General features: G+C 46.1%; 1 protein-coding gene and 1 pseudogene across 2 annotated transcripts; one reads left to right on the top strand and one right to left on the bottom strand.

Moving 5' to 3' along the window:
• The first annotated feature begins 961 nt into the window (after window positions 1–961).
• LOC136487466 (probable LRR receptor-like serine/threonine-protein kinase At1g67720) lies at window positions 962–6,483 on the top strand. Of its 2 annotated transcripts, none has more exons than XM_066484592.1 (15): window positions 962–1,339; window positions 1,714–2,263; window positions 2,362–2,867; window positions 2,983–3,115; window positions 3,199–3,270; window positions 3,351–3,419; window positions 3,495–3,566; window positions 3,804–3,872; window positions 4,053–4,204; window positions 4,297–4,520; window positions 4,673–4,799; window positions 5,182–5,247; window positions 5,348–5,531; window positions 5,617–5,752; window positions 5,864–6,483. In XM_066484592.1, the coding sequence occupies exons 1-15, from the start codon at window positions 1,240–1,242 to the stop codon at window positions 6,227–6,229; spliced, it is 2,826 nt and encodes a 941-aa protein (XP_066340689.1). In that variant the 5' UTR covers window positions 962–1,239; the 3' UTR covers window positions 6,230–6,483. The 2 variants fall into 2 exon arrangements, with proteins under 2 accessions (XP_066340689.1, XP_066340690.1); XM_066484593.1 differs by having other exon boundaries at window positions 4,279–4,520.
• A 2,023-nt stretch (window positions 6,484–8,506) lies between these two features.
• LOC136486033 (hyphally regulated cell wall protein 3-like) lies at window positions 8,507–22,631 on the bottom strand (annotated as a pseudogene).
• Between the last annotated feature and the right edge of the window lie 1,737 nt (window positions 22,632–24,368).

Genomic DNA, 24,368 nt, shown 5'->3' with positions numbered 1-24,368 from the left:
CATCCAGATAAACACATTTGCAACATACGTCGAAAAAAAAGATGAAACATTGATAACAGAAACTTGCAACATATGCAACATTCCGATCTACTTTTGCAGCATCCATGTGAAATATTTGCAACATACCTCTAAAACATCTGAAACACTTGAAATGTTCGCTTGCAACATGCGTTTTTTAAGAGGTGTGCAAACTAGATTAAGATTGACTTCATTTTGTGAGCATTTCTCATTTGTGTCATCCATTGAACCTAAGAAGATAGATGAAGCTTTGAAGGATGTTGATTGGATCAATGCTATGCATGAAGAGCTAAACAACTTCACAAGAAACCAAGCATGAGAGTTAGTTGAGAGGCCTAAGGATCATAATGTGATTGAAACCAAGTGGGTCTTTCGGAACAAGCAAGATCAAGATGAAATAGTAATAAGGAACAAAGTAAGATTAGTGGCTCGAGGTTACACTCAAATGGTAGGTCTGGACTCTGGAGAAACCTAGGCCCTAATTGCTGTTTTGTTTGAAAGCAAAATATATATTTGGTAAAGCCATGTGCACGTTTAGCAACCCAGAGAAAAAGGACTAGCTGAAACAGAAGTGGGCGAGTGGGTGACGCAAGCGGGTCGTTTTGTGTTGTGTCACAAGGAGTTGTTGTTAAGTTGGCACCAAAGCTCGGTTGGATTTTGATCTGTGTTGTGTTGCACGGATAAATAGGAAATTCGCAGACAGTCAGCCTTTTCTTTTCTCCTCCGGTTCCGGTTTGTACCGCGCAGACCAATGGTTGTTGTCAAAAAAAAAAAAAAAAGAAAAGAAAAAAACGACGAATGTCTGTCTGCCTGCCTATCTCGATTTGTTTACTTAATAAATTATTATTTTGCAATCAGTCACTTTATCACTAGTTAAAGACGAGCGCCGCGTGAAGACGGGAAGGTGTGGTAGAAAAGAAAAGACGTGAAGGTCTTGTTCAGTTGTTGATTGAGAGTACTACCAGACAGTAGAGTGAGCAGGAGGTGGTGGTGGTGGTGGAATTTTGCTCCAACAACAATCTCATGTCCACCAACACACACTAATCTCTAGTACTCCCTGCTGCTACTGTTAGTAACAGCAGCAGAAGCAGCCCAGCGGCGGGGGCGGGCGAAAAGGAGCTAGCTGCTGCCGCCTTGCTCCCTCTCCCTCCCTGCGCCTGCGGGTGGCGCTGGCTGCGAGAGAGGAGGACGGTGGACGGAGGACCTCGCAAGCCAACTTCCATGGCTTCCGGATTCTCCGCCGCCGCCGCTGCTCTCCTCCTCCACTTGCACTTCCACCTGCTGCTCCTCCTCCTCCTCTCGCCGTCAGCTGCGCAGCCTGGTGAGCCGCCCTGCCCTTCCCATCCCCCATTCTCATCTCCAAAGATTCCCCTTTTTTGTTGTTGTTCTGTCCCTTTTTCTACCCAGCTTTACGCATTCATACTCATAGCCAATGTCATGGGAGCGAAATGTTCCAGCCTCTCCAGGAAATTTGCGAAATTGCAAGCAGATGAATGTGCATATCCACGCTGACCCCCTGTTCGATTCTTGGGTCCCCTTAATTAGTTAGTTTGGATTCCACAAATGATAGCACTAGTAAATCTAAGAGTACTACCGGAGTAAGCAACTAGCTTCGACTGTGTGTGTTCTACTAAATCTAAACCTCACCATCTCATCTTTAATTTGCCTCCCTTCCCATCCTCCGCTGTGCTGCAGGTTTCATCAGCTTGGACTGCGGGGGAGCTCGCGATCACACGGATGCCATCGGGATCCAGTGGACCTCCGACGCCACCTTCGTCTCCGGCGGCGGCCAGACCGCGCAGCTGCTGCTGGTCCCGAACGGCCCGCAGCAGGCCCAGCAGCAGCTCACCACCGTGCGCTACTTCCCCGCGGACAACAGGAAGTACTGCTACACCATGAACGTCAGGAACCGGACACGCTACCTCGTCAGGGCCACTTTCCTCTACGGCAACTTCGACAACAGCAACGTCTACCCCAAGTTCGACATCTCCATCGGCGCGTCTCCCTGGTCAACCATTGTGGTCGACGACGCCACCACACCCGTCGTCGAGGAAGCCATTATCTTGGCTGCTGCTCCCACGCTCAGTGTTTGTCTCTCCAATGCCAGCACGGGACAGCCGTTCATCTCTACTCTCGAGCTTCGACAGTTTAATGGTTCGCTCTACTACACCACTGATGAGACTCGCTTCTTTCTTGGACTCTCTGCGAGGATAAATTTTGGCGCAGCAAGCAATGATTCAGTGAGGTACTAACACTGCACAACACCGAGCATGCTCATGCCTTTTACATTGTACATAGGTTTCACACCTGACCACAGTTATAAACAACATTCTTGTTCCACAGATACCCTGATGATCCATTTGATAGAATTTGGGAATCTGATTCTGTGAGGAGAGCAAATTACCTTGTTGATGTTGCTCCAGGGACTGAAAGAATATCAACTACCAAACCCATATTCGTCGGTACCAACGAAGAACCACCTGAAAAGGTCATGCAAACAGCAGTAGTTGGCCAGGATGGGTCCTTGAACTACCGCCTTGATTTGGAAGGTTTCCCGGCAAATGCTTGGGGAGTCTCATATTTTGCAGAAATTGAAGACCTGGCACCAAATGAAACGAGGAAATTTAAGTTAGAGGTCCCTGGCATGCCAGCACTCAGTAAACCAACTGTTGATGCGGAGGAGAATGCTCAAGGGAAATACCGTTTGTATGAACCGGGCTACACGAATTTGACACTCCCGTTTGTTTTCTCGTTTGGGTTCAGGAAGACAAATGATTCTTCAAAGGGGCCTATTTTGAATGCCCTGGAGATTTACAAATATGTCCAAATTACTATGGGATCACAAGATGGTAAGCGATTGTGCACAGTTCTGCTACCTTTTCTTTGTCCTAGTTGCAACAACCCCTTATGTTTCTGAATAAGAAATCCACTTTGGGACTGAATTGGTGTATGCAACATTCACAGCAAATATCATGGCCAGCATGGTATCACGATATCCACAGGAAGGTTGGGCACAAGAGGGTGGTGATCCGTGCTTACCAGCATCATGGTCCTGGGTGCAATGTAGTTCAGAAGCTTCTCCAAGGGTATTTTCAATGTATGATAACCATGTCATTTCTGGCTTAAATTTTTTGCCTTAATGAAATAGTATTTGGCACCTAATAATTTTTTTTCTTGCAGCACATGGTCTGGGAAGAACATTACAGGAACTATCCCGGTGGAACTGACAAAGCTATCAGGGCTGGTTGAGCTGTAAGGACTGAATACTTTATCTTTCTCTTGTCTAAGTATTTGGCTTCTATTGTCTGATCGACTTGTTTCTGCTAATGCAGAAGGCTTGATGGTAATTCATTTTCTGGCCAAATTCCTGATTTTAGCGAATGCCGTAATTTGCAGTATATGTGAGTTTCCGTTATTTTGGTAATATGTTATTGTGAAATGATTGTACTAATATATGGTGCTTTTCTTCATTCTAGTCACCTTGAGAACAATCAGTTAACTGGTGAATTGCCATCTTCTTTGGGAGACCTACCTAACCTCAAAGAGGTGTAAGTTAAACATCGTTGTGTGCACCTTGTCTTATTCTCCATACTTTGGAGAGCATAGTGTATTATTTCTTCAATTTATTTTCCTTTCTGAATTTTTTTATTTGTATTCATTTCTTACATTTTTCTGCTCAAGAAACCCAAATTGATGTTAGTGATTTAGGCTTTTTGATATGAGTAAATCTGTGTGAGGATCTTTATGGAAAAAAGAACTGCTCTTATGAACTAAAACTTTTGCAGATATGTTCAAAACAATAAGCTGTCTGGGCAGGTTCCAAAAGCACTTTTCAAGAGAAGCATTATTTTGAAGTTAGTATCCTGTCCTTAAAGCAGACTATTAATTTCAGATCATGCTTTTGAACACTAATGTGGCTTGACAGCCTTCACTCTTCAGTCCCATCAAAATGCTTACATATACAAATCAAATAGCTATGCTGTTCTTAGAATGGCCGCATGACTCCCATATGTTCTAATTGTTTCATGCTGCAGCTTCTCAGGCAACAGTGGCCTTCACATAGTAAGCAATGGCATTAGCCACACCATAATTGTTATATGTGCGGTGATTGGAGCCATTGTCTTACTGGGCGTTGCTATTGGGTGCTATTTCATTACATGTAGGAGAAAGAAGAAATCTCACGAAGGTACACATTCTTTAGCTCAATTGGCATATCTGATATTATGCTAGGGCATGCAGTGATTCTTTTGCCATCTCCAGACACTGTTGTTATTGCAGCACCAGCAAAAAAACTTGGTTCATACTTTAGTGAAGTAGCTACAGAATCAGCACACAGATTTTCTTTATCTGAAATTGAAGATGCTACTGACAAATTTGAGAGAAGAATTGGCTCTGGAGGCTTTGGCATAGTATACTATGGGAAGCTGGCTGATGGGAGAGAGATTGCAGTCAAACTTCTCACAAACGACTCCTATCAGGGAATCCGAGAATTCTTGAATGAGGTTTGTTCTCATACTCTCAACATTAGTTCAAAATAGTTGCATAACCGGATAACCCTCCTCTATACTTTTTATGCAATTCTGAATTATGGCAGCCTGAAATACGGAACTTAGTGTGTTCGTGCATATATGTAGCTGGCTAACACTTGTTTCAGGTGACATTGCTTTCCAGAATACATCATAGACACCTGGTTACATTCCTTGGTTACAGTCAACAAGATGGCAAAAACATATTAGTGTATGAGTTCATGCATAATGGGACACTAAAAGAGCACCTCTGTGGTAAGTCCACATCCAACTGATGGTAAATCTACAATGTAGGACCAACGACAAACTGTCAGTAGGTGGATAGTTATTCTTCCAGAAGCAGACAAGCTAAATGTTTCTGGTATATAACTTAACTAAAAGAATGCTCCTACTGTTGATTTTACATCTTTTGGAACTGCAGAGCATTCGCGCGTGCTTAATTAACTGAACTCAAACATGAAGTTAGATCAGATTCTCCTTAATGATAGACAGGCTTTTGTGTATGCCAGATATCTCTAGTTTAGCTCTCAATTGTGATTCAACCCTAGCAGCAACATGAAGTGTTAGATGACAGCACCCCATGGTCAACAGAGAAAACATATACAGATGAGGGTAAACTTTTGGTGGTGTTTCGCAGGAGCTGATAATGTAAAGATAACTAGCTGGCTGAAGCGTCTTGAGATTGCAGAAGATTCTGCAAAAGGTTTGTGGTCTGCTGGTTTCACAATTCACTACTTGTATATTGAATATGGAGAAATTAGCCACCACGGTTCTGATTCTGAATGTGAAATTGCAAAAATCAGGTATAGAGTATCTCCACACAGGATGCTCCCCAACAATTATCCATAGAGACCTGAAGAGCAGCAACATTCTCCTAGACAAGAACATGAGAGCAACAGTTGCAGACTTTGGGCTATCGAAACCTGCAGTGGATGGGTCTCATGTGTCAAGTATAGTTCGAGGAACAGTGGGATACCTGGACCCAGAGTAAGGCCAAGCAATCTGACTGAGGTGTTTTGTATCATTTTGTCTCATGTTGTCTAAAGAATCGATTTTGTCCTGGTGTGGTTAGGTACTATATCTCGCAGCAGCTAACAGAGAAGAGCGACATCTACAGCTTTGGTGTGATTTTGCTGGAGCTCATCTCCGGCCATGAACCAATCTCAAATGACAACTTTGGGCTCAACTGCCGTAACATTGTGGCATGGGTAAGAAGTGAACAGTACTAGCATCAGTTTTGCTTCCTGTTCCATCAGTGAGTTTCTGCTGAAGCAAAAGCAGTGGATGTAAAAACTAAATTAAACAAATGAACATGGCAGGCCCGATCGCACATCGAGAGCGGGAACATCCACGCCATCGTTGACGAATCATTGGACAGAGGCTATGACCTGCAGTCTGTTTGCAAGATCGCGGAGGTGGCCATAATGTGTGTGAAGCCCAAGGGCGCGCAGAGGCCTCCCATCTCTGAGGTGCTCAAGGAGATCCAGGACGCCATTGCCATCGAGCGGGGACCCCAGGAGATGCAGCGCTCTACCATCCAACAGCAGTTGCTCGTGTCCAACAGCAACAGGTCCATGGGTGGTGCCCCGTCGTCCGCGAACAACAATTCAGGTAGTGTGGCGGTGGACTTGGAGCAGAACGGAGCATCCTTCGACGAGCTGCTCATGCGGCCGGGTCTCAGATGAGAACATAGTGAGCAGCAGCACTCAGGCCTCAGCCTTATTTGTATGTATGTACCTACGCAATGTTTTCAAGTCGTCCAGTCGAACCTAGTCGTTATGGGACCGACCAGGAGACTAATCACGATTAGTCGTCGACCAGGCCGATTAGTCGAGCCTAGTCGACCCTTGGTCGTCCTTTATATCAGGACATATATAGCTACTATATATATACCTATATATACTATATAGTATATACAATAAAGCAAGCATCAAGACTACATTAGTGTTTAGTTGGTGACTTATTTGTGGGAGTTGTTTTCTTCTCTTTTCTGTTATGCCTAGAGGTTCATATTCCTATGCCAAACTCCATTTCTTTATTGACTTGCTGCTGGAAGCTTAAAATACCAAAGAAGACTATAATTAGTAACACTAATGTAGTCTTGATCTTGACACAGCTCAATAGCAGCACTGCTGTAGTAGCAAATAACTAGCATTTAGCAGTTAGCACACAGCAGACCATAGCAGCCACACAGCCAGCATAGTACACATAAGAAGTGTTCAACACAGAGTCACGAACATTGACATTTAACAGTCCAACAAAAGTAGGCAACTAGCCATCTAATTAAGCAAATCAACATTAAAATTGAAGCCTCCATCTCCATCTCCAGTTGGTCCATCTCCAGTTTCAGTTGGTGCAGATTCTTCATCCTTCATTGCTATTGCTGAATCTACATGCTGATCTTGGTCTTCATCATCAACTTCATCAATATCTTGAATCACCGTGTTCCTTAGACGCTTCCTGTTCCTAACATAAGTACGCCTCACAGGGGCAGCAACAGCAGCACGAGTAGCAGCAGCCCTAGGCAAGTTACGTTCCTCTAGACCCTGAGTTGCACCAATAGCCTCATCCACAATAGCCCAAGTCGTAGCATCGCTACCACCTTCTTGAACTGGTTCTGTTTCACAATTTTCATTGACCCATTCATTTTCCCAATAAAATTCACCAAGCAAGAGTGGATTGCATCTCTTTCCTTTGGAACCCAGCTCTCTATTTTTTTTTAAATCTGTTTTCTATCTTGCGGTTGTAACTGACATATACCAACTTATTTAACCTTTGGTGGTCTAATCGGTTTCTCTTTTTTGTATGGACCTATACAAAATATAATGCAGAATCACATATCAATATTACTACCATACTTAATTACTCAGCAGTAGTACACTAGCACTTACAGCAAAAAATTCACTCCAACTACGCTCGCATCCAGATGCAGCGCAACAAAGTCTAACAATCCTTTTTGCTAAACATTCTAACCCTACCAGGCCAAACTGCAAGCCCAGTAGCCCACATATCCGCCCAGTTAAACAGGCCTAAAAACAGAGTAACCAAACTGGTCGTCCCTGTCCTAGTCGGACGACTAATTGTGATTTCTCGTCGATTAATCGAACGATCAGCTTTCTGGTCGAGCTAATCGAGTCGAACCTCCTAATCGAACACCAGAGACCGATTAGGACGAGTAATCGCGATTAATCGAACGACCTAAAAACATTGTGTATGGGACCAGTCTTGAGTCGTAGCTTGAGAACCAGTGAGTCCCCAAGTTGTATTTATTATGTTTAGCTAAGGCCATTTTTTTGAAAAATGGTACTGTAGCACTTTCGTTGTTATTTGGCAATTAGTGTCCAATCATAGTCTAATTAGGCTTAAAAGATTCGTCTCGTGAATTTCGTCTAAACTGTGTAATTAGTTTTATTTTTTATTTATATTTAATGCTTCATGCATGCGTCCAAAGATTCGATGTGACGGAGAATCTTGAAAAATTTTGCAAAATTTTGGGAACTAAACATGCACTAACTGGAGACTAAGCGTACAAAGTTTTGGCAGACAAATCGAAGCATAGAGTTTGTTTTTAAGGCCCCGTTCGTTTGGAGAAATCTAGAGGAATTTGAAGAAATTTGTGAGAGAAAAACACTGTTCCGGATGAAAAAAAAACGGATCCAGCCGGGTTTAAGTGCACGCGAACGGAGCCTAAGAAAGGTTAAGGGATTTGTTGTTGAAACAAACGAAGTAATGCTAGCAAAGAAACCAGTGCAGTATCGTATATTAGGCCATGTTTAGTTCCCAAAAATTTTCACTCCAAAATGTCACATCGAATCTTGCAGCACATGCATGGAGTACTAAATATAGACGAAAAAAAACTAATTGCACAGTTGGGTGAGAAATCGCGAGACGAAACTTTCGAATCTAACTAGTTCATAATTAGACACTAATTGATAAATACAAACACAAGTGCTACAGTAAGCCAAAAAATTTCGACGAACTAAACGCGCCCTTATTATACCATGGGTAACACTGACAGTTATGACTTTCTTGTAAACCGTAAATTCAATTCCCTGTGCAAATGTACTCGCCAGGCAGCCACAAACAGAAGGGAGCAAGAGCAACCACAAGTCAATAGAGCCACCGATCACCAAGTTACTACAAACACCGACCAAAATCATCATGTACAGACACGAGAAAACAAACTGCCATCAAGCCAAGCCCACCTAAGCTTCTTAATCTCTTTCACTCACAAGTCACACTACACCACATTATAGACATCTCTATCTATTTCAGCTCCAGCTGCTTTGTTCTTCTCGGCACATAATCTTTCTTTTCACTCGAGCTTCTCAAATCAGAAGAGAATGAACCTGATCATCAACAAATAAACCAAAAGGAAGGTCAGTTTTCAACTTGTTTGTGCACCAATTCATAGAACACCTGCTCTCACTAACAAAAAAAAATAACCAATGGCATGCATACCTGGTAATTTCAAATGGCTGGACCAAAACTCAGGTTCATTTTGGTCAATTCCAATAGCAATAAATACTCGTGTACCAGCTCATAAGCACAACACCACTATCCACCTCAGGTATACTGTGCGTTGTGCGCAACCAGTTACTTCCACAAAATGCCCCAAGTTAGAACATGTCAGCACAAAGTCACATTATCCCAGGAGACAATCACATTCCAAAGGTTCTGTTATAGATATCATTTGAACCCAGCATGTGCAACTTGTTCGCTTCACTTGGATATAATACCCTTGACATGTCTGACATAGGGGTGTTATTCCCTTGTCTCGAATCACTCCACCCATCCCAGTGACCATTTGTAACCTGAGAGTTTCTGGGTTGTTGCGGAATGTGCACATAAGGGGATACAGGACCATGGTTCTGAGCTAAAAATCTGGATGCCAGGTAATTATCGTTCATATGGTTCAAGCCATCCTGCATAGGGTCTGTGAATCTCAGGTTTTGATGAGACTGCACATTTGGCTGTACATGTAACTGAAACCTTGGATCGCTACTTGCTGGTTGCAACTGTGCTTGAAAAGCAGGAGAATTTTTCATCTCCAGCCCTGAATCGCCAATTCCAGGCATCAGCCCTTTGCCCACAGCCAATATAGCAGGATCATCAAACTCCATATCACTTGAGTGCCTTCCAAACTGAGATTGGTAATGATTACTGTTGCCACCCAAAACAGTATCCCGGAGAATATTGTCTGTGAAGAACCGCAAAAGGCATGAGAAATCAAACTAGTTATAGGAAAATAAGAAAAAATACTGAGACAGGAAACAAACCTTGGTATGTTGAGCCATATGACTGATTAGACCCATCCTGTGATGAAAATCCAGAAGAAAATGCAAAAGGAAATCTAGAAGGGGGATGGATTAGGGCCATCCTGTGATGGAAGTCCAGAAGAAAAAGCAGAAGGGAACCTAGAAGAGGTATTAGGTCCATCTTGAGATGAAAATCCAGAAGAAAATGGAGAAGGCAGTCTAGTAGGGGGCTTAGACACTTCCTGAGCTGAAATTCCAGAAGAAAATGCAGAAGGGAATCTAGGAAGGGGGATAGACCCATCATGAGACGAAATTCCAGAAGGAAACCCAGGAGTGGGGTTCAAACTATCCTGGGATGGAAATGCAGAAGAAAATCCAGGAGGGGGGACTCTTGCTGGTGCTGAAAATCCTGGGGGGGCAGATATTTTAGACCTCGATGTACCTGAGAAAGCAAATTCTTCGTAAGCACATAAACTTATCACTGGTAAACATAAAAATCACATAATAAGCACCAACAGATCAACAATCTATTTGCATGAGTCAGAATATCTTTACCAATACTGAATGAAAAATAAGTGCAGCACACAGAAATAAGTTCATTCAATTACAGTACCTATCATTCTTTCTTTCTTTTTTGTGATTTACAGTACCTATCATTCTGCTCAGTCAGGCAAAGTAGTGAAAGGTATCACAGTACTCACCAGCAGTTGCCATATCTAATACACCAAGAGAGTTGCTATTGGAAAAATCATTTTCTAGAGATTGGAATGAAAGGCCATTCTGGTAAATATTTCCTCGAGAATTCTGGGGCAGCAAACTGAAATTCTGCTCAGTACCAGTACCACAGTTTCTGAGAGATGAATCTAACAAGTTTCCTTGGTTATCCTGTCTAGCAAATGAAAATCTGGACTCTTTGCTCCCAGTTCCTGATTTCCATGAAGGCGCAGTGAAATGGACATCATTATTTTCAGATTCCCTAAGCATCCTAACAAAATTGTTAGCAGTCGAATATGAATCATCCCACGGATTAAACTCTGACGACAACATATCAGAAATTATTCTGCTCTCATCCTTATTTACGCTTATGGTCTTGTCAAAACTTCCTATACTATCTAAACCCATTGCTCTATGCTGATGACTTCCTATTCCAGGATGCCCAGAAACATTACCATGTGTATATACAGTCCCTAGCCCATCTTGACCTTCATTTGGCAAGACATAAGTGTTATTTATTGAAGAAAACCCTGTCTGTGAAGATGCTCTAGTGCCAATCGTCAATGCAGGGTTACTTTCTGTATCATTCCACAACGAATTATCTAATGTACTAGGAAATTGGGCAAATGACGAATATGATGGTTGCTTTGAACCATCCAGCAGTATACTATGAAGTTTGTCAGTGAGCATTGTAGAATCTACTATATCATTTAAAGGAGTCACACCACAATTTTGCAGCTCTGAACTCCAATCAAGACGCTTATCAGAACTATATTGACAAGAAAGAATAGTATCCTTATTTTCTGAAGGTAAGAAGAACTCATCAAGATTGGGATGAGGTTGGTCTTTGTCAAAATTCTGATCCATAGGCACATCAACCGATGTGCATGGCACTGCCATACTCTGAATATCATTGTTGCCACCTAATTTTACTGAAGATATCTCAGCAGATAGCTTCTCCATGTCAGTGTTCCTGGATCCAATATCCTCCAATATTTTCTCCCCAGCAGCATGACTAGATTGGCAGTCTACAGCCTTTGAAGTAAGGCTTTTAGGAGTAATATTGGTAAGTGAGTGGTCACCATCACTCGTACTTACATCTGATTTAGATATTGCTAGACTTGATACAAAATCTGAAGGACTTTTGCTGGTAATGATGTTCATTGTTATGTCATTCTTAGATAAAACCAGTGGCTTAGATGCTGGATGGGTTAGCTCGCCATTTTCATTTGCAACTTGATTTTCATCGCTTCCTTTTGATATCCCATCTGATACTACAATGTCATCATCATTCCAAGCTGAAGGTATTGTCGAGAAATCTATGTCCAGTGATGACTCCAGTGATGATAGAGCTTGTGTTTCCTTTGAAATACCAGGCTTATACGGCTGTAAGGTTTTAGACTCTTTTTCTGACACTTGCTGTCCTTCAGACATTTTTGCTGCTGTACTTGTATCATCATTCCACGAAGAGGGTGTTTTTGTACTGGAAATTACTGAAGAACTTGAAAATGGATTACTCTGTGATTCTGATTTAGGTTTTGTATGAGATTGTGATGATGTCGCCCCAGTAGCTGTTGTCCTGGCATTCAAATCGCGCTGCCCCCTGCACATAAAAGGGGGGGGGGGGGGGGGGGGGGGGGGGGGGGGGATCATTAACACAGTCCTCAGCTTCAATGCATAGCAAAAAAGCCAGCATAAGACTTTTAGAGGTACCATACCATGAGGCAGCTGGTGGAAGTGTGGACCTCCCAGAACTACTGTTTGGAGGTGAAAGTCTGGGCTGGTTGGTGGTATTCTGCACAGATGGTGGCCAGTTAATGGAGTATGTAAGCCAAAACATGATGAAATATCATCGATTAACCATAGACTAGAAAGCAGCATTAAGTTTTAAAAAATGGCATGTCTTCCAATGCACTTTGAATTTTCAGCATAGAGAACATACAAGTGTTCCATTCTTGAATGTATGCTTGGCTGAAACCACTGCACTGTAAGAGAAATCATCTCCTGGAGGAGGCAACACAGTGCCTGTACGTCTTTGTGAAACACTAGATGCCATCTGGGGGACTCTAGTCCTGACAGGAATGTAGAAGAGTGAATGAAAAGTAGCAATTGAAACTATCAAAAATTTTTTTGCTCAAAGTTCATCAAAGCAGTACTTTAATATAATAAAACATCCACATTGAAGCACGCATACTTTTTTCTAAATCAACTTACAAAGAACACCAACAGCTTATACATAATAAAATTTTGCATAGGGATGAGTTCATCAAAGCAACACTTAATATAATACGCATCCACATTGAAGAAGACATGTTTTTGTAAATAAACCCACAGAGAACACCAACAGCTTATACATAGTAAGACTTTGCTTGTATGGCTTCAAGGGACTAACTTATCCAAAAGTGGAAAATAAATGGTGTTTTCAAAAAGGCAATGTGAGTACAAGTTGTAAGACATAATCTGCTGCTGATCTCTCTCTCTCTCTCTCTTGCTGCAACAGAGTTGGCATTTGGTCAGCTCGGCTGTCCAGTCTCTACTGCTATAGCAGTATGGCAGTAGGCCACCTCTAGTACATTAGTTGGTAGCTATTACATCAGCCATGTCTTGGTAGTGGGCTGATGTAAGCTTTGTACTACTAGTACTAGGAATAGTTGGTGTACCTTAGGAGTAGGTAGTTGGTGTACTCACCAACAACTATGTACCTGGCAGAAGTACTAGCACTTGTATATATATCACACCTAAGGCAATGCAAAAGAGTAGTTCAGTTTGCCACATCTAGAAGCAGAGCTTTCGGCCAGCGCTGGGCTTGTGCTGTGTGTGTGTGAGCTGTTCTCAATATCTTCTTCTACCTCTAGCCACAGTGAGTGAGTGTGCTGGTAAGCTTACTGCTTACCTGTGCAGGGCAACCGAGGGACCAACACAAGTAGTTTAGACAGAGAAGGAAAGTGATAGCCAGGACTAGCACATGACTTAGGGCTAAAATTAATAAGGAAGCAGAACAAGAAACTAAGGTTCCACAAGATATGTTAAAATAGCTCAGTACTACCTCGTATATGCTGAGATGATCTCATCTTTAGTAAAACTATCCTCCTGACTGCCTACATCATGCAAATAGAGACAATCTGGATTCCCACATGTCTGAGAAAAGACAAGAAACAGTCAGGATAAGTGAATTGGGTAGTAGAGTAAGTACTAAGTAAATGAAGATATCAGAACGAAGCAACAATTGTACCATGTTTCGCAGCCATGCATGGCAATACTTCGTAGTACCAAAGCATGCCCTGCAACAGTCAACAACCATTTGAGTTACTATGTTGTGAAAAACTTAAACAAGAGAACAAAGTATAGAAACTCACCTTAACACTTTCCCTTCCAAGACAAAATTGTGTACAGCTTGAATACACCGGATGGCCTCTTCTTCTTTGGCATAAGTAATATAACTGTACACATTTGACAAGAATCCATCATTGTTTAAGCAAGAGCAGAAATTCTGTATCTAACTCTTACACAAACAGAACACTCCCTACCGTCACAAATAAGACGTCCACAGTCATGTGTACCTTTGACTGCTAGTTCCTGTTAGAATTAATTGCTCATTTACTGTAATCTCCTAGCTAACTGTGCAGGCGCCAGCTATACTGGCCCTTTCACACTGCTGGCCCCTTGGGCCATCCCCTCTCTCTCCTATATAAGTGTAATCCCTTCTGTAATCCATCATCAAGGAATATACAAAGCCTAATGGCCTTTGTCTAATATGGTATCAGTCTAATCGTATCCCCTGCTTCCGCTACTCTCTGCCGCCGCCCAGCCCCGACCCGCGCGCGCCTCTCTGGTCGCCGCGCTCTGGCTGCTGCGCCCGCCCCAACGGCCGCCGCGCGCCCTCCTCCGGCCGCCGCGCGTACCCCGCCGGTTCCCATACCTATGGCTGCTCTTTCCTCCGGCGGCGATTCCGGCTCCGGTGCCTCGGCTGCCGCCGCCGCGACCAAGCTCCGCGACGAGGCACTCGCCGCCGCCAAGGCTCTGGAAGTTGAGGCCGCCTCCCTGCGCGACTCCAACCAGGCGCGCAGCGCCCAACTCAAGGAGGCGGCGGACCTCCTCAAGTCCGCCGCCGCCGCCCAGGAGCGGGTCCGCGCTGCTGCCGCCGCTCTCGACTTGGAGCGCGAGCAGGCCGGCCTGCTGGAACAGCAGGCCGCGGCCCTCCGCGCGCGGCTCCACCCCGAGCACCACCGCGACGACGACTCGGAGGGCGACGCCGACTCCATCGCCACGGAGACTGCGGCTGTCGCCCATCTTCATAGCCAGGCGGCCGCTGTGCAGAACATCAAGAACCTCATCCCTATTGTTCTTGATCTGCAAGCCTCAAACTACTCCAAATGGCGTGGTTTCATCCTACTCATCCTCGGCCGGTTTGCCCTGAAGGACCACGTCCTCAGCGACGCCATCCACCTCCACGATGCGGCATGATCCCGCATGGACTGTGTTGTCGTCTCATGGATCTTCAACACCATCGCCCCTGACCTCCTCGACGTCGTCCACGAGCGTGATGGCATCACTGCTCGGGCGGCGTGGCTCGGTCTCGAGCAGCAATTCTTCAACAACCGTGAATCACGCGCCATGCTCCTCGACGCCGAGTTCCACACTCTCTGCCAGGGTGCTCTATCTGTGGATGAATACTGTCGCAAGATGAAGCACATGGCGGACGCGCTCGCCGACCTTGGCGAACCCGTCCTAGACCGGACCCTGGTGTTGAATGTGTTGCGCGGCCTCAACGAACGCTTCCAGTTCATGTCGCAGCTCGTAACGAGGCAGAAGCCCTTCCCATCCTTCGCCGACGTTCGTGCTGACCTGAGGCTGGCCGAACTCAACATGGCGTCACCTTCAGCTCCGCCCTCGGCCCTCGTCACCGCGCTGTCCAGCAAGCCGCCTGCTCCGTCCCCTGCTCCTCAGCGCCCTCCACAGCCTGCTGGGGGACAGCAGCTCGACCACACCCCTTCTCCTTCACGCCATCCTCAGGCTGCTGGGGGCCAGCAATCCGGCAACGGCAATAACCGCGGACGACGTCGCCGCGGTGGACGAGGCCAAGGCGGCGCCCAAGCCAGCACTCAAGCCGGCCCACCGAATGGCCAACAGTGGCCATCCTTCTTCAACCCATGGACCGGGTCCATCCAGATGTGGCTCGGGTCCAACCCAGGCGGCTCTCGCGGTCCACCGCCACAGCAAGCTCTCATGGCCGGGGTGCCCCCGGGTTACTTCGCTCCTCCGTCGGTCCCTGGGGCATACTACCAGGCGCCCCAGCAGGCGCCCACCTCGCCGTCACCCTGGACTACTGAGGGACTCGCCAACGCTTTCAGCACCGTCACCCTCACTCCGTCGTCAAGCACCTCGGATTGGGTCTTCGACTCGGGTGCTTCCTCTCACATAGCCGGCACTCCTGGTATGGTCACCATGTCACCAACCTCCTCCTTTCCTTCTTCAATTGTTGTGGGAAATGGCGCCACTCTTCCGGTTGTTGGCACCAGCTACTCAACCCTCCCTGGCCCATTTCGCCTCAACAATGTTCTCATTGCCCCTGACATTATTAGAAATCTCTTGTCAATTCGGAAATTCACCACTGATAATCTTGTTTCTGTTGAGTTTGACCCTCTTGGTGTTTCTGTGAAGGATCTTCGTACCAGGAACCTCCTCCTTCGCTGTGACAGCTCGGGACCCCTTTACACCTTGCAGCTTCCGACATCACCATCCGGTTCCTGCGCTCTCGTGGCCACTCCCTCCTCCACTACTTGGCATTATCGGCTCGGTCATCCCGGGAAGGCTACTCTTCAGACTCTTGCCAAGTCGTCCTCCATCATCTGCAGCAAGCCCGACGATGACACTCTCTGCCATGCTTGCCAGCTTGGGCGTCATGTCCGCTTGCCTTTTAACAATTCCTTGTCTCGTGCAACTAAAAATTTCGACTTGATACATTGTGATTTGTGGACTTCCCCAATCATCAGTGTATCCGGTTTCAAATATTATCTAGTCATTATTGATGATTGCTCGCATTTTGTTTGGACTTTCCCTCTTAAGCTAAAGTCTGACACCTTTAATGCTCTCTCCAATTTTTTCGCCTATGTGCTCACTCAGTTTGGTTGCACCATCAAGACTGTGCAGTGTGACAACGGGCGTGAGTTTGACAACTCCGCGTCTCGCACTTTCTTTTCTGCCAAAGGTGTCACCCTTCGCATGTCATGCCCCTACACCTCGCAGCAAAATGGCAAAGCCGAGTGCATGCTTCGCACCGTCAACAACGTCACCCACACCTTGCTCTTCCAAGCATCCATGCCCCCCACTTACTGGGCTGATGCCCTTGCCACCGCCACTCTCCTCATCAATCGCCTCCCAACCAAGACCCTGAACATGAGCACTCCCTTCTTTGCCCTCCATGGCACTCTCCCCTCCTACCATGACCTTCGAGCTTTCGGGTGCACCTGCTACCCCAACCTCACCGCCACCACTCCTCACAAGCTCGCTCCACAATCTTCCTTGTGCGTCTTTCTTGGCTATTCTCCTGACCACAAGGGGTATAGGTGCCTTGACCTCGCCACAAACCGCGTCATCATCTCACGCCACGTTGTCTTCGACGAGACAACGTTCCCTTTCTCCCTCCGTCGATCTTCGCCACCCACACACGAGCTTGACTTTCTAACTAACGACGATTCGTCGTCAGTTTTACTTCCACCTGCAGGTACACCGTGGGCTGCTGGCCCTCTGCCCGCCCGTGTGCTCTCCCAGTCGGTGCCCACCTTGGGTGCACCGGCCCTCCGGCAGCCTCCGCCGGGCTTCGTGCCCTGGCCACCGGGCTCCTCTCCAGCTCGACCTGTACAGGCGCCCATGGCGCCCCCACTTCGCCGACGCCCATGGCGCCCTCTGCTCCGGTGCCCACGGGTCCTTCTGTACAAGCACCCGTGGTGGCACCCCCTGTACAACTACCTCCGGCGCCCTCCTTCAACAAACCACCGGTCATTCATGTCTACACCCGGCGTCCACCCGCCCCCAGCTCGCCACCTGCGTCCCCTGTTGGACCACCTCCTCGACGCTCCAACATGATTCCTTCACCGCCGCGCTTCGTCAAGAGTGACCCTCCTCTTCCAACAGGAGCTGTCCCCATCCCGCCAGTCGCCAACACTCATGGCATGGCGACCCGCGGGAAGTCCGGTTACCGACAGCCGCGCCTCGCGCTGCACACTGAGGCTCTGTCACCTCTATCATGCTCCTGTCGTGACGCCCTCGCCGACCCACACTGGCGTCGGGCCATGGAAGAGGAGTATGCTGCCCTACAGGACAACAACACTTGGGATCTCGTTCCCCGTCCTGCCAAGGCAAATGTGGTCACCGGCAAATGGATCTTCAAGCATAAGTTTCATGCCGATGGTTCCCTGGACAGATACAAGGCTCGCTGGGTGCTTCGCGGGTTCACCCAACGTCCCGGCGTTGATTACGACGAGACATTCAACCCCGTCGTCAAGCCTGCTACCGTCCGGACTGTCCTCACCTTGGCTCACTCCCGGGATTGGCCAATTCATCAACTTGATGTGAAAAACGCCTTCCTCCACGGGACCCTGTCAGAAACAGTCTACTGCTCACAACCCACTGGTTTTGCTGATCCTGCACTTCCTGGTCATGTCTGCAAGCTCAACAGATCCCTCTATGGACTAAAGCAAGCTCCACGGGCATGGTACAGCCGGTTTGCCTCCTTCCTACTTTCTTTGGGTTCCAGTGAAGCAAAGTCAGATACATCCCTCTTCATACTTCGCCGTGCCACCGATACAGTCTACTTGCTTCTCTATGTCGACGACATCGTCCTCACTGCCTCCTCCGAGCAGCTACTGCATCACCTGATTGCAGCCCTCAAGAACGAGTTTGCCATGAAGGACCTTGGCCCCCTTCACCATTTCCTCGGTATGGCAGTTCAGCGCCACAAGGATCACCTCACTCTGTCACAGCGTCAGTACATCCTGGACATTCTTGCTCGCCATGGGATGAGCAACTGCAAGCCTTGCTCCACTCCTGTTGACACCTACGCCAAAGTTCCTGCAGATGCCGGTCCTCCTGTTGCTGATCCCACTGCCTACCGCAGCCTTGCAGGTGCACTCCAGTACCTGACTTTTACTCGACCCGACATTGCGTATGCTGTCCAGCAAATCTGCCTTCACATGCATGATCCCCGGGAAGTTCACCTTGTGGCTGCCAAGCGGATCCTTCGGTACCTTCAGGGCACCCTCAGCTTCGGTCTGATTATTCCTCGGTCTGCGCCAACACAACTTGTTGTGTATACTGATGCGGATTGAGCCGGCTGTCCTAACACCCGACGCTCCACCTCTGGCTATGCTGTCTTCCTCGGGGGCAGTCTCATCTCCTGGTCCTCCAAGCGGCAGCCCACTGTCTCTCGGTCGAGCGCCGAGGCTAAGTATCTGGCTGTTGCCAACGGCGTTGCCGAAGCATCCTGGCTGCAGCAACTTCTACAGGAGCTGCACCACCCTTTACAGACTGCCTCCCTCGTCTACTGCGACAACGTCAGCGCCGTCTACCTCTCCTCCAACCCCATTCAGCATCAGCGCACCAAGCACGTGGAAATCGACCTCCATTTCGTCCGAAAACGCGTTGGTATTGGTGCTGTTCGTGTGCTTCACGTTCCCACCACCTCACAGTTCGCAGATGTCTTCACCAAAGGGCTTCCATCTTCTGTGTTCATGGACTTTCGCTCCAATCTGAACGTTCGCTCCACCACCGTTCCGACTGCGGGGGGGTGTTAGAATTAATTGCTCATTTACTGTAATCTCCTAGCTAACTGTGCAGGCGCCAGCTATACTGGCCCTTTCACACTGCTGGCCCCTTGGGCCATCCCCTCTCTCTCCTATATAAGTGTAATCCCTTCTGTAATCCATCATCAAGGAATATACAAAGCCTAATGGCCTTTGTCTAATAGTTCCCATTGCTTGCAATAATTACAAAGTACAGAAATATCATAACATTATGCAACTACTATTTGAGACAGATACGCTCATGTCATTTTCACATATTCAATCTAACTATGTCAAGAGGTGTTGATGATCAATGTTTAAATACTTAGACTGCACACAGCGCAAAAGATCACTTATCTGTGACTCGAGGGAATAACTTGTTGCAACAACATGCAAATAACAACAATGGTTCTTAAACAGTTTAAGACCATGATTACTAGATCCTCAACAAATCAGTAGGTATAATCTCTTCAGGGAAAAACTAATTGGTTCATGTAACAGCATGTACATATAAGGATAGCTAAACCAATGAGTAACGGCAACATATCAACACATGCAAGAATTATGTAGAGAAAGTAAAGAAGAGGAACAGTGTGTGTTCTAGAAGACTACAACTCTAATTTCACATGTTCTTTAACAAAGAGACCACTCAAATACAATCCATATTAGACGTGTTGCAAGCATGCAAATTTTAATATACACAGCAATTTCTACACTAGAAAAAAAAGGCACCCTAACTCCATTTTGGTTAATGCCTTAATAAAAAAAAAACTCGACCGGGGGGGTTAAGACTGCCCCCGCAGCATTACAAATAAGAAGAAGGACCTTCTCACCCGGCCGAGAAAACCCCCGAACCCCCGCCCCCACCCTTACACGGTGGCTTTCCGTCGCCCAAGTGAAATTGGGCCGGTGCCCCCCCAGTGCTTTGGTTATGGGGACGGACGAGGGGATTTTTTTAACCTCAGCCTGAAATTCGCTCCCACGGGGAGTCGAACCCAGGACCTGAGGAGTGCCGCTGGGTCACCAAACCGTTTGAGCTAGGCGCCCTTTGGCGGTTAATGCCTTAATGATAATCCCTAACTCAGTTCTGTTTAATTATAAACAATGCATGTTTCTGGCATAACACAGTTTCTTTTTTTAAGGCAGGGAGGGATAACACAGTTTCAGAATACATCCAGACACTTTCTTGGGATTTCCTATAGAAATCACCCAGAAACTAAAAAACACATCCCAGGAGAACAATATAAAGTACTCAAACTAAGAAAATTAGGCATTTCATTAAGAGATGAATTTCATCTATATCTGCACATGCAGGATTGGGTTCTGAGCTTAGCCCAGAAACAGATACCTTGCATCTATCTGGTTCTTTGAATTTCACGCTAATAATACAATACATATCCTAATGTTGGCAATGAGGGTACAAATGTTACTTTCAAGCAGTTATGCAAATCAGCAAATCACACTGCTAAGTAGTTCAGATTAAACTTAAATGACTGAGCTACTTGCAAGGATATGGACATAATATCACATTTTCACCAAGTTCACTAGAAAAGCACATAATAACAAGATTGAAGTCTGAATTTACTTTCTTATAATACCAATGGTCCAGTATTACAAGGAAGCATTAGAAACTTGAAACATGCGATTGCATAGAAAGTGGATAATTATTTGATATACCATTAGGCTAATTGACCAATACTGAAAGTAGAAATCTAACTGCATATGAAGTATGAACAGATCATGCATGTACAGCGTACGGTTCAGAGAGACATACACACTAATATTGCTGTTTGCTGATGCCTGAGAGGGAGGCCCAGTCGGACGGGAAACTGAAACCTTCAAAACTTTCCCATATTGACCAAAGTATTCCCTGCGCTCAAGTACCTAAACAAGAAATAATTGTAGAGTTGGTATGAGAAGTAAAATTTAAACATATCACACACAACTTGGACAAATCTGGATGTGAACTCACGCTCTCGTTGCATAAATGCGCAGGTAGCCCAATTATGTACACCAGATTTCTCTGGATAACCCTGACACTAGCCAGATGCTTCTTAGATTCTACGGTTGACATTGCTGTTGTTGGTGGTGCTGCCTTTGGCTTAACCTTTTGGGTCTTGTGCTTCTTCTCTGCATTTTTCTCTGCCACCGTCCTGCTTCCATCATCAATGTAAAGGTAAGTTTGAGATACCTAGTGGCAAGGTCAACTTTCACAGATGGCTCTACCTATTCCTATTTCCCATGATATATAAAAGGGTAATCAATGGCAAATGTTGTAGTCAGTCTGTTGAAGTAAAACAGAAATTGATTGTTAAGAAGAGAAGCATTGTGACGGACCTGTCACAAGTGGCAGCCATCTTGACGATCCTGTCCTTGTCATAGCGTGTGCGGCATGCAGGGCAGCGGCCCTCTGTTTCCTCCTTCTCAGCCATGTCTATGATGTGGTGCCAGCACCAAACACAAATCTGCAGAGTTAAGTGGCAGTTATTATTAGATGATGGCTGCAATCTGATCGATATGATAGGATAGGAGGAGGATCGGTGGACATACATCGTAGCCGCATTTGCATGGCTTGAGCTGCTGGTCAGTGATGTCCATCTCCTCGGCACAGAGCGGGCAGGTGCGGTCGCCATCGTCGCTCATGGTCGTCCTGGTGGATTGGAAGTCAGCCAGCGTGAGGAGAAACAACCACCCAAGTCCCAAGTATTATGCATGTGGAAGAATAAGAAGACGGCCCAGACTCGAACAGATAAGACATGAATCAATCAATCCTTAAGGTACAGTATCAGGAACTTGAGATCCCAAATATCGTGGCACTTCACAGGATAAACTGATACATGGGAGACTGATTGAAGTGTAGAAGACACGGAGGGCATCGAACGTTGCCCGATTCTATCAAATCAGACATCCAACTTTAAATCCATAGGCAGAAACATATGACAGTCCTAAATTCCACCGGATTGCTCTGCTACGGGGATACACGACGGACTAATATTAATAATAACAACAGCAATAATTACAGAAGAAGAGGGCGGGGCGGCGAAATCGCCATGAGATTGTAGTGAATCGAGCCGAAAAGAGGAAGTCGAGTAGCGGGAGGGAGAGGAACTCACATTGGAGGGCGGGCCGGGGGTCTCCGATTGCGCGATTCGCGGGAGCGGCAGGGAACCCTAGAGGGAGAGGGAGGAGTGGGCGATTGAGATGGCGACGGCGGGATCAAGCAGGAGTGCGAGCGGATTCAAGGTCGGATGGCTGGACTCCGACTTGTTCCTTGTGGTTGGGGTGCGCGGGCGCTGTGGACACGGAGGAGGATGGGGGCGATGCGGTGTGCCTTGTGCCTCTGCCTGCGCCTGCCGGGTGTGGAGGAAGAAGGGAGGGAGGGACACCGGGCTGCGCCTGCGTGGTGGGATCCTCTGTGGCCGCAATGCACCGCATTCATCCTTCCACCTTCCTCTGCTACAGTTTCTTTTACATGGCCATTATTCCATACACATGGTTATTACTTGTTATTACAGTTAAAAATTAGCCTAAATTAGCTATGATCCGATAGCTAGTTCGCTAACAACTAGTTGAAAACTTAGCTAAAATTGGCTAAATTTTAGCTAGCTAGCAATTATCCCTTGTATCTAAAGCCCTAACGCTGATTCAAACATAATGATATGGTAGATCATAAGACGAAGCGCACTAAAATCTTGCTCATATATGAACGACATGAATAGGATGATAAAGATACAATGCCAAATATAACGGAGAGGACACATGAGAACAGAGCTGGTAACAATGGCGACTCTTTGCCCTAGGTAGTTGGAAGATATGGTAAGACGACGAAGAAGATGATGTTAGGACCACACGTGTTCGGTTGGAGATTATTGGCATCATGATGTCTTGACATTGGAGATTGTTATTGGATCCATGATGGCTCTCTTAGATCCAATGGTAAATTGTTGACAGCCAAAAGTAGCTAAAACATGAAGAGGACTTCAGGGCAATGTTCTTGGTAGTAAAGCAATAGAAAAAGATATTTGGATCATTGAGTTTGGAGTTTGGAAAGCAAAAAAAGGAAAAATGAGCAGCACCCAGCCTGCAAAACCGGCCTAGCTGGTTTCCCTACTGAGGCTGCCCTGCCGCATGTGCCCTACCCGGTTTTCTTATCCCGGTCCGAACTAATTTGTTTCCAAATCGGTTTGGATCTAGCTATTTTTTATATTGAAAGTGCAATCAAGCCCTAATTATGGGTTTTTGTGATAATGACCACGCAATTAGAGGACTAATGAAATTTATCGAGATGACAAGCAGAGAATCTATAATCGAGGATGTTATACGAAATAGAGGAGCCCCAAATTATAAATGTTGATGGCTTCAAATTCGAAGGAGGTTTAAAGTCTTTTATATTTTGAATTTGAGTATAGAAAAAACCGTACTATAAAGGGGGACACAATGCTTAAGCTAACATGTGCTACCAAGTGCTTAATCCTACACATATATCCTCAGTTTCACAGCCAAGATAGCCAGCACTTCACTTTTACCATTGCTGTCTTGCCTGGTGCGGCAGTGCCGCACATGGAGAGAGGCACTGCCGTGACTTAAGTGACCGTTGGGGATGGGGGTATTTATACCTTTCCCCTTCCTCCCCAACGTCTCTCTCTTCTTCTTCAATCATTCAGCTTGTGCAGAAATAGAAAAGTGCTTCTCTCTCTCCTCCATTGGTGACCTTGAGCTCCCAAGCTTCTCCATTGATTTCTCCATTAATCCTTAAGAGAAAAAGGTGTCAAACTCGATTAGAGAGCAGATTCACTGATTCCCAACCTCTAAAGAGCACTTGGTTCACGTTTTGGCCAGCGGTTGTGTTTGTTACTCTTGGAGCTTGGCTCCTAGCCGGCTAAAGCATCACCCGTGGAGTTTGCCAACTTGTGTGGTAGTCCTGGGATATTTGTAACAACCTCTTATAGCTAGTAAACTCACCCCTAATCTTAAGAGTTAAGTCTCTTGACTTGAGAACGAGTAAGGGTTGGAAAGCCCTAAACCTTAGTGGCTAACCTCAACAACGTGGACTTAGGCAAGCCTTAGTGGCG

The sequence above is a fragment of the Miscanthus floridulus genome, chromosome 10 (assembly GCF_019320115.1).
Source record: "Miscanthus floridulus cultivar M001 chromosome 10, ASM1932011v1, whole genome shotgun sequence".
NCBI lineage: Eukaryota > Viridiplantae > Streptophyta > Magnoliopsida > Poales > Poaceae > Miscanthus > Miscanthus floridulus.
Note: the sequence above shows the minus strand (reverse complement) of the source record. Positions and strands in the feature narration are given on the sequence as shown.

Excerpts from the sequence above, each read along its gene's own strand:
- LOC136487466 (XM_066484593.1), top strand. The coding sequence starts at position 1,240 with ATGGCTTCCGGATTCTCCGCCGCCGCCGCTGCTCTCCTCCTCCACTTG. Across the intron at positions 2,264-2,361 it reads GCAAGCAATGATTCAGTGAG|ATACCCTGATGATCCATTTG; the intron begins GTACTAACACTG and ends CTTGTTCCACAG. Across the intron at positions 4,800-5,181 it reads ACTAAAAGAGCACCTCTGTG|GAGCTGATAATGTAAAGATA; the intron begins GTAAGTCCACAT and ends GGTGTTTCGCAG.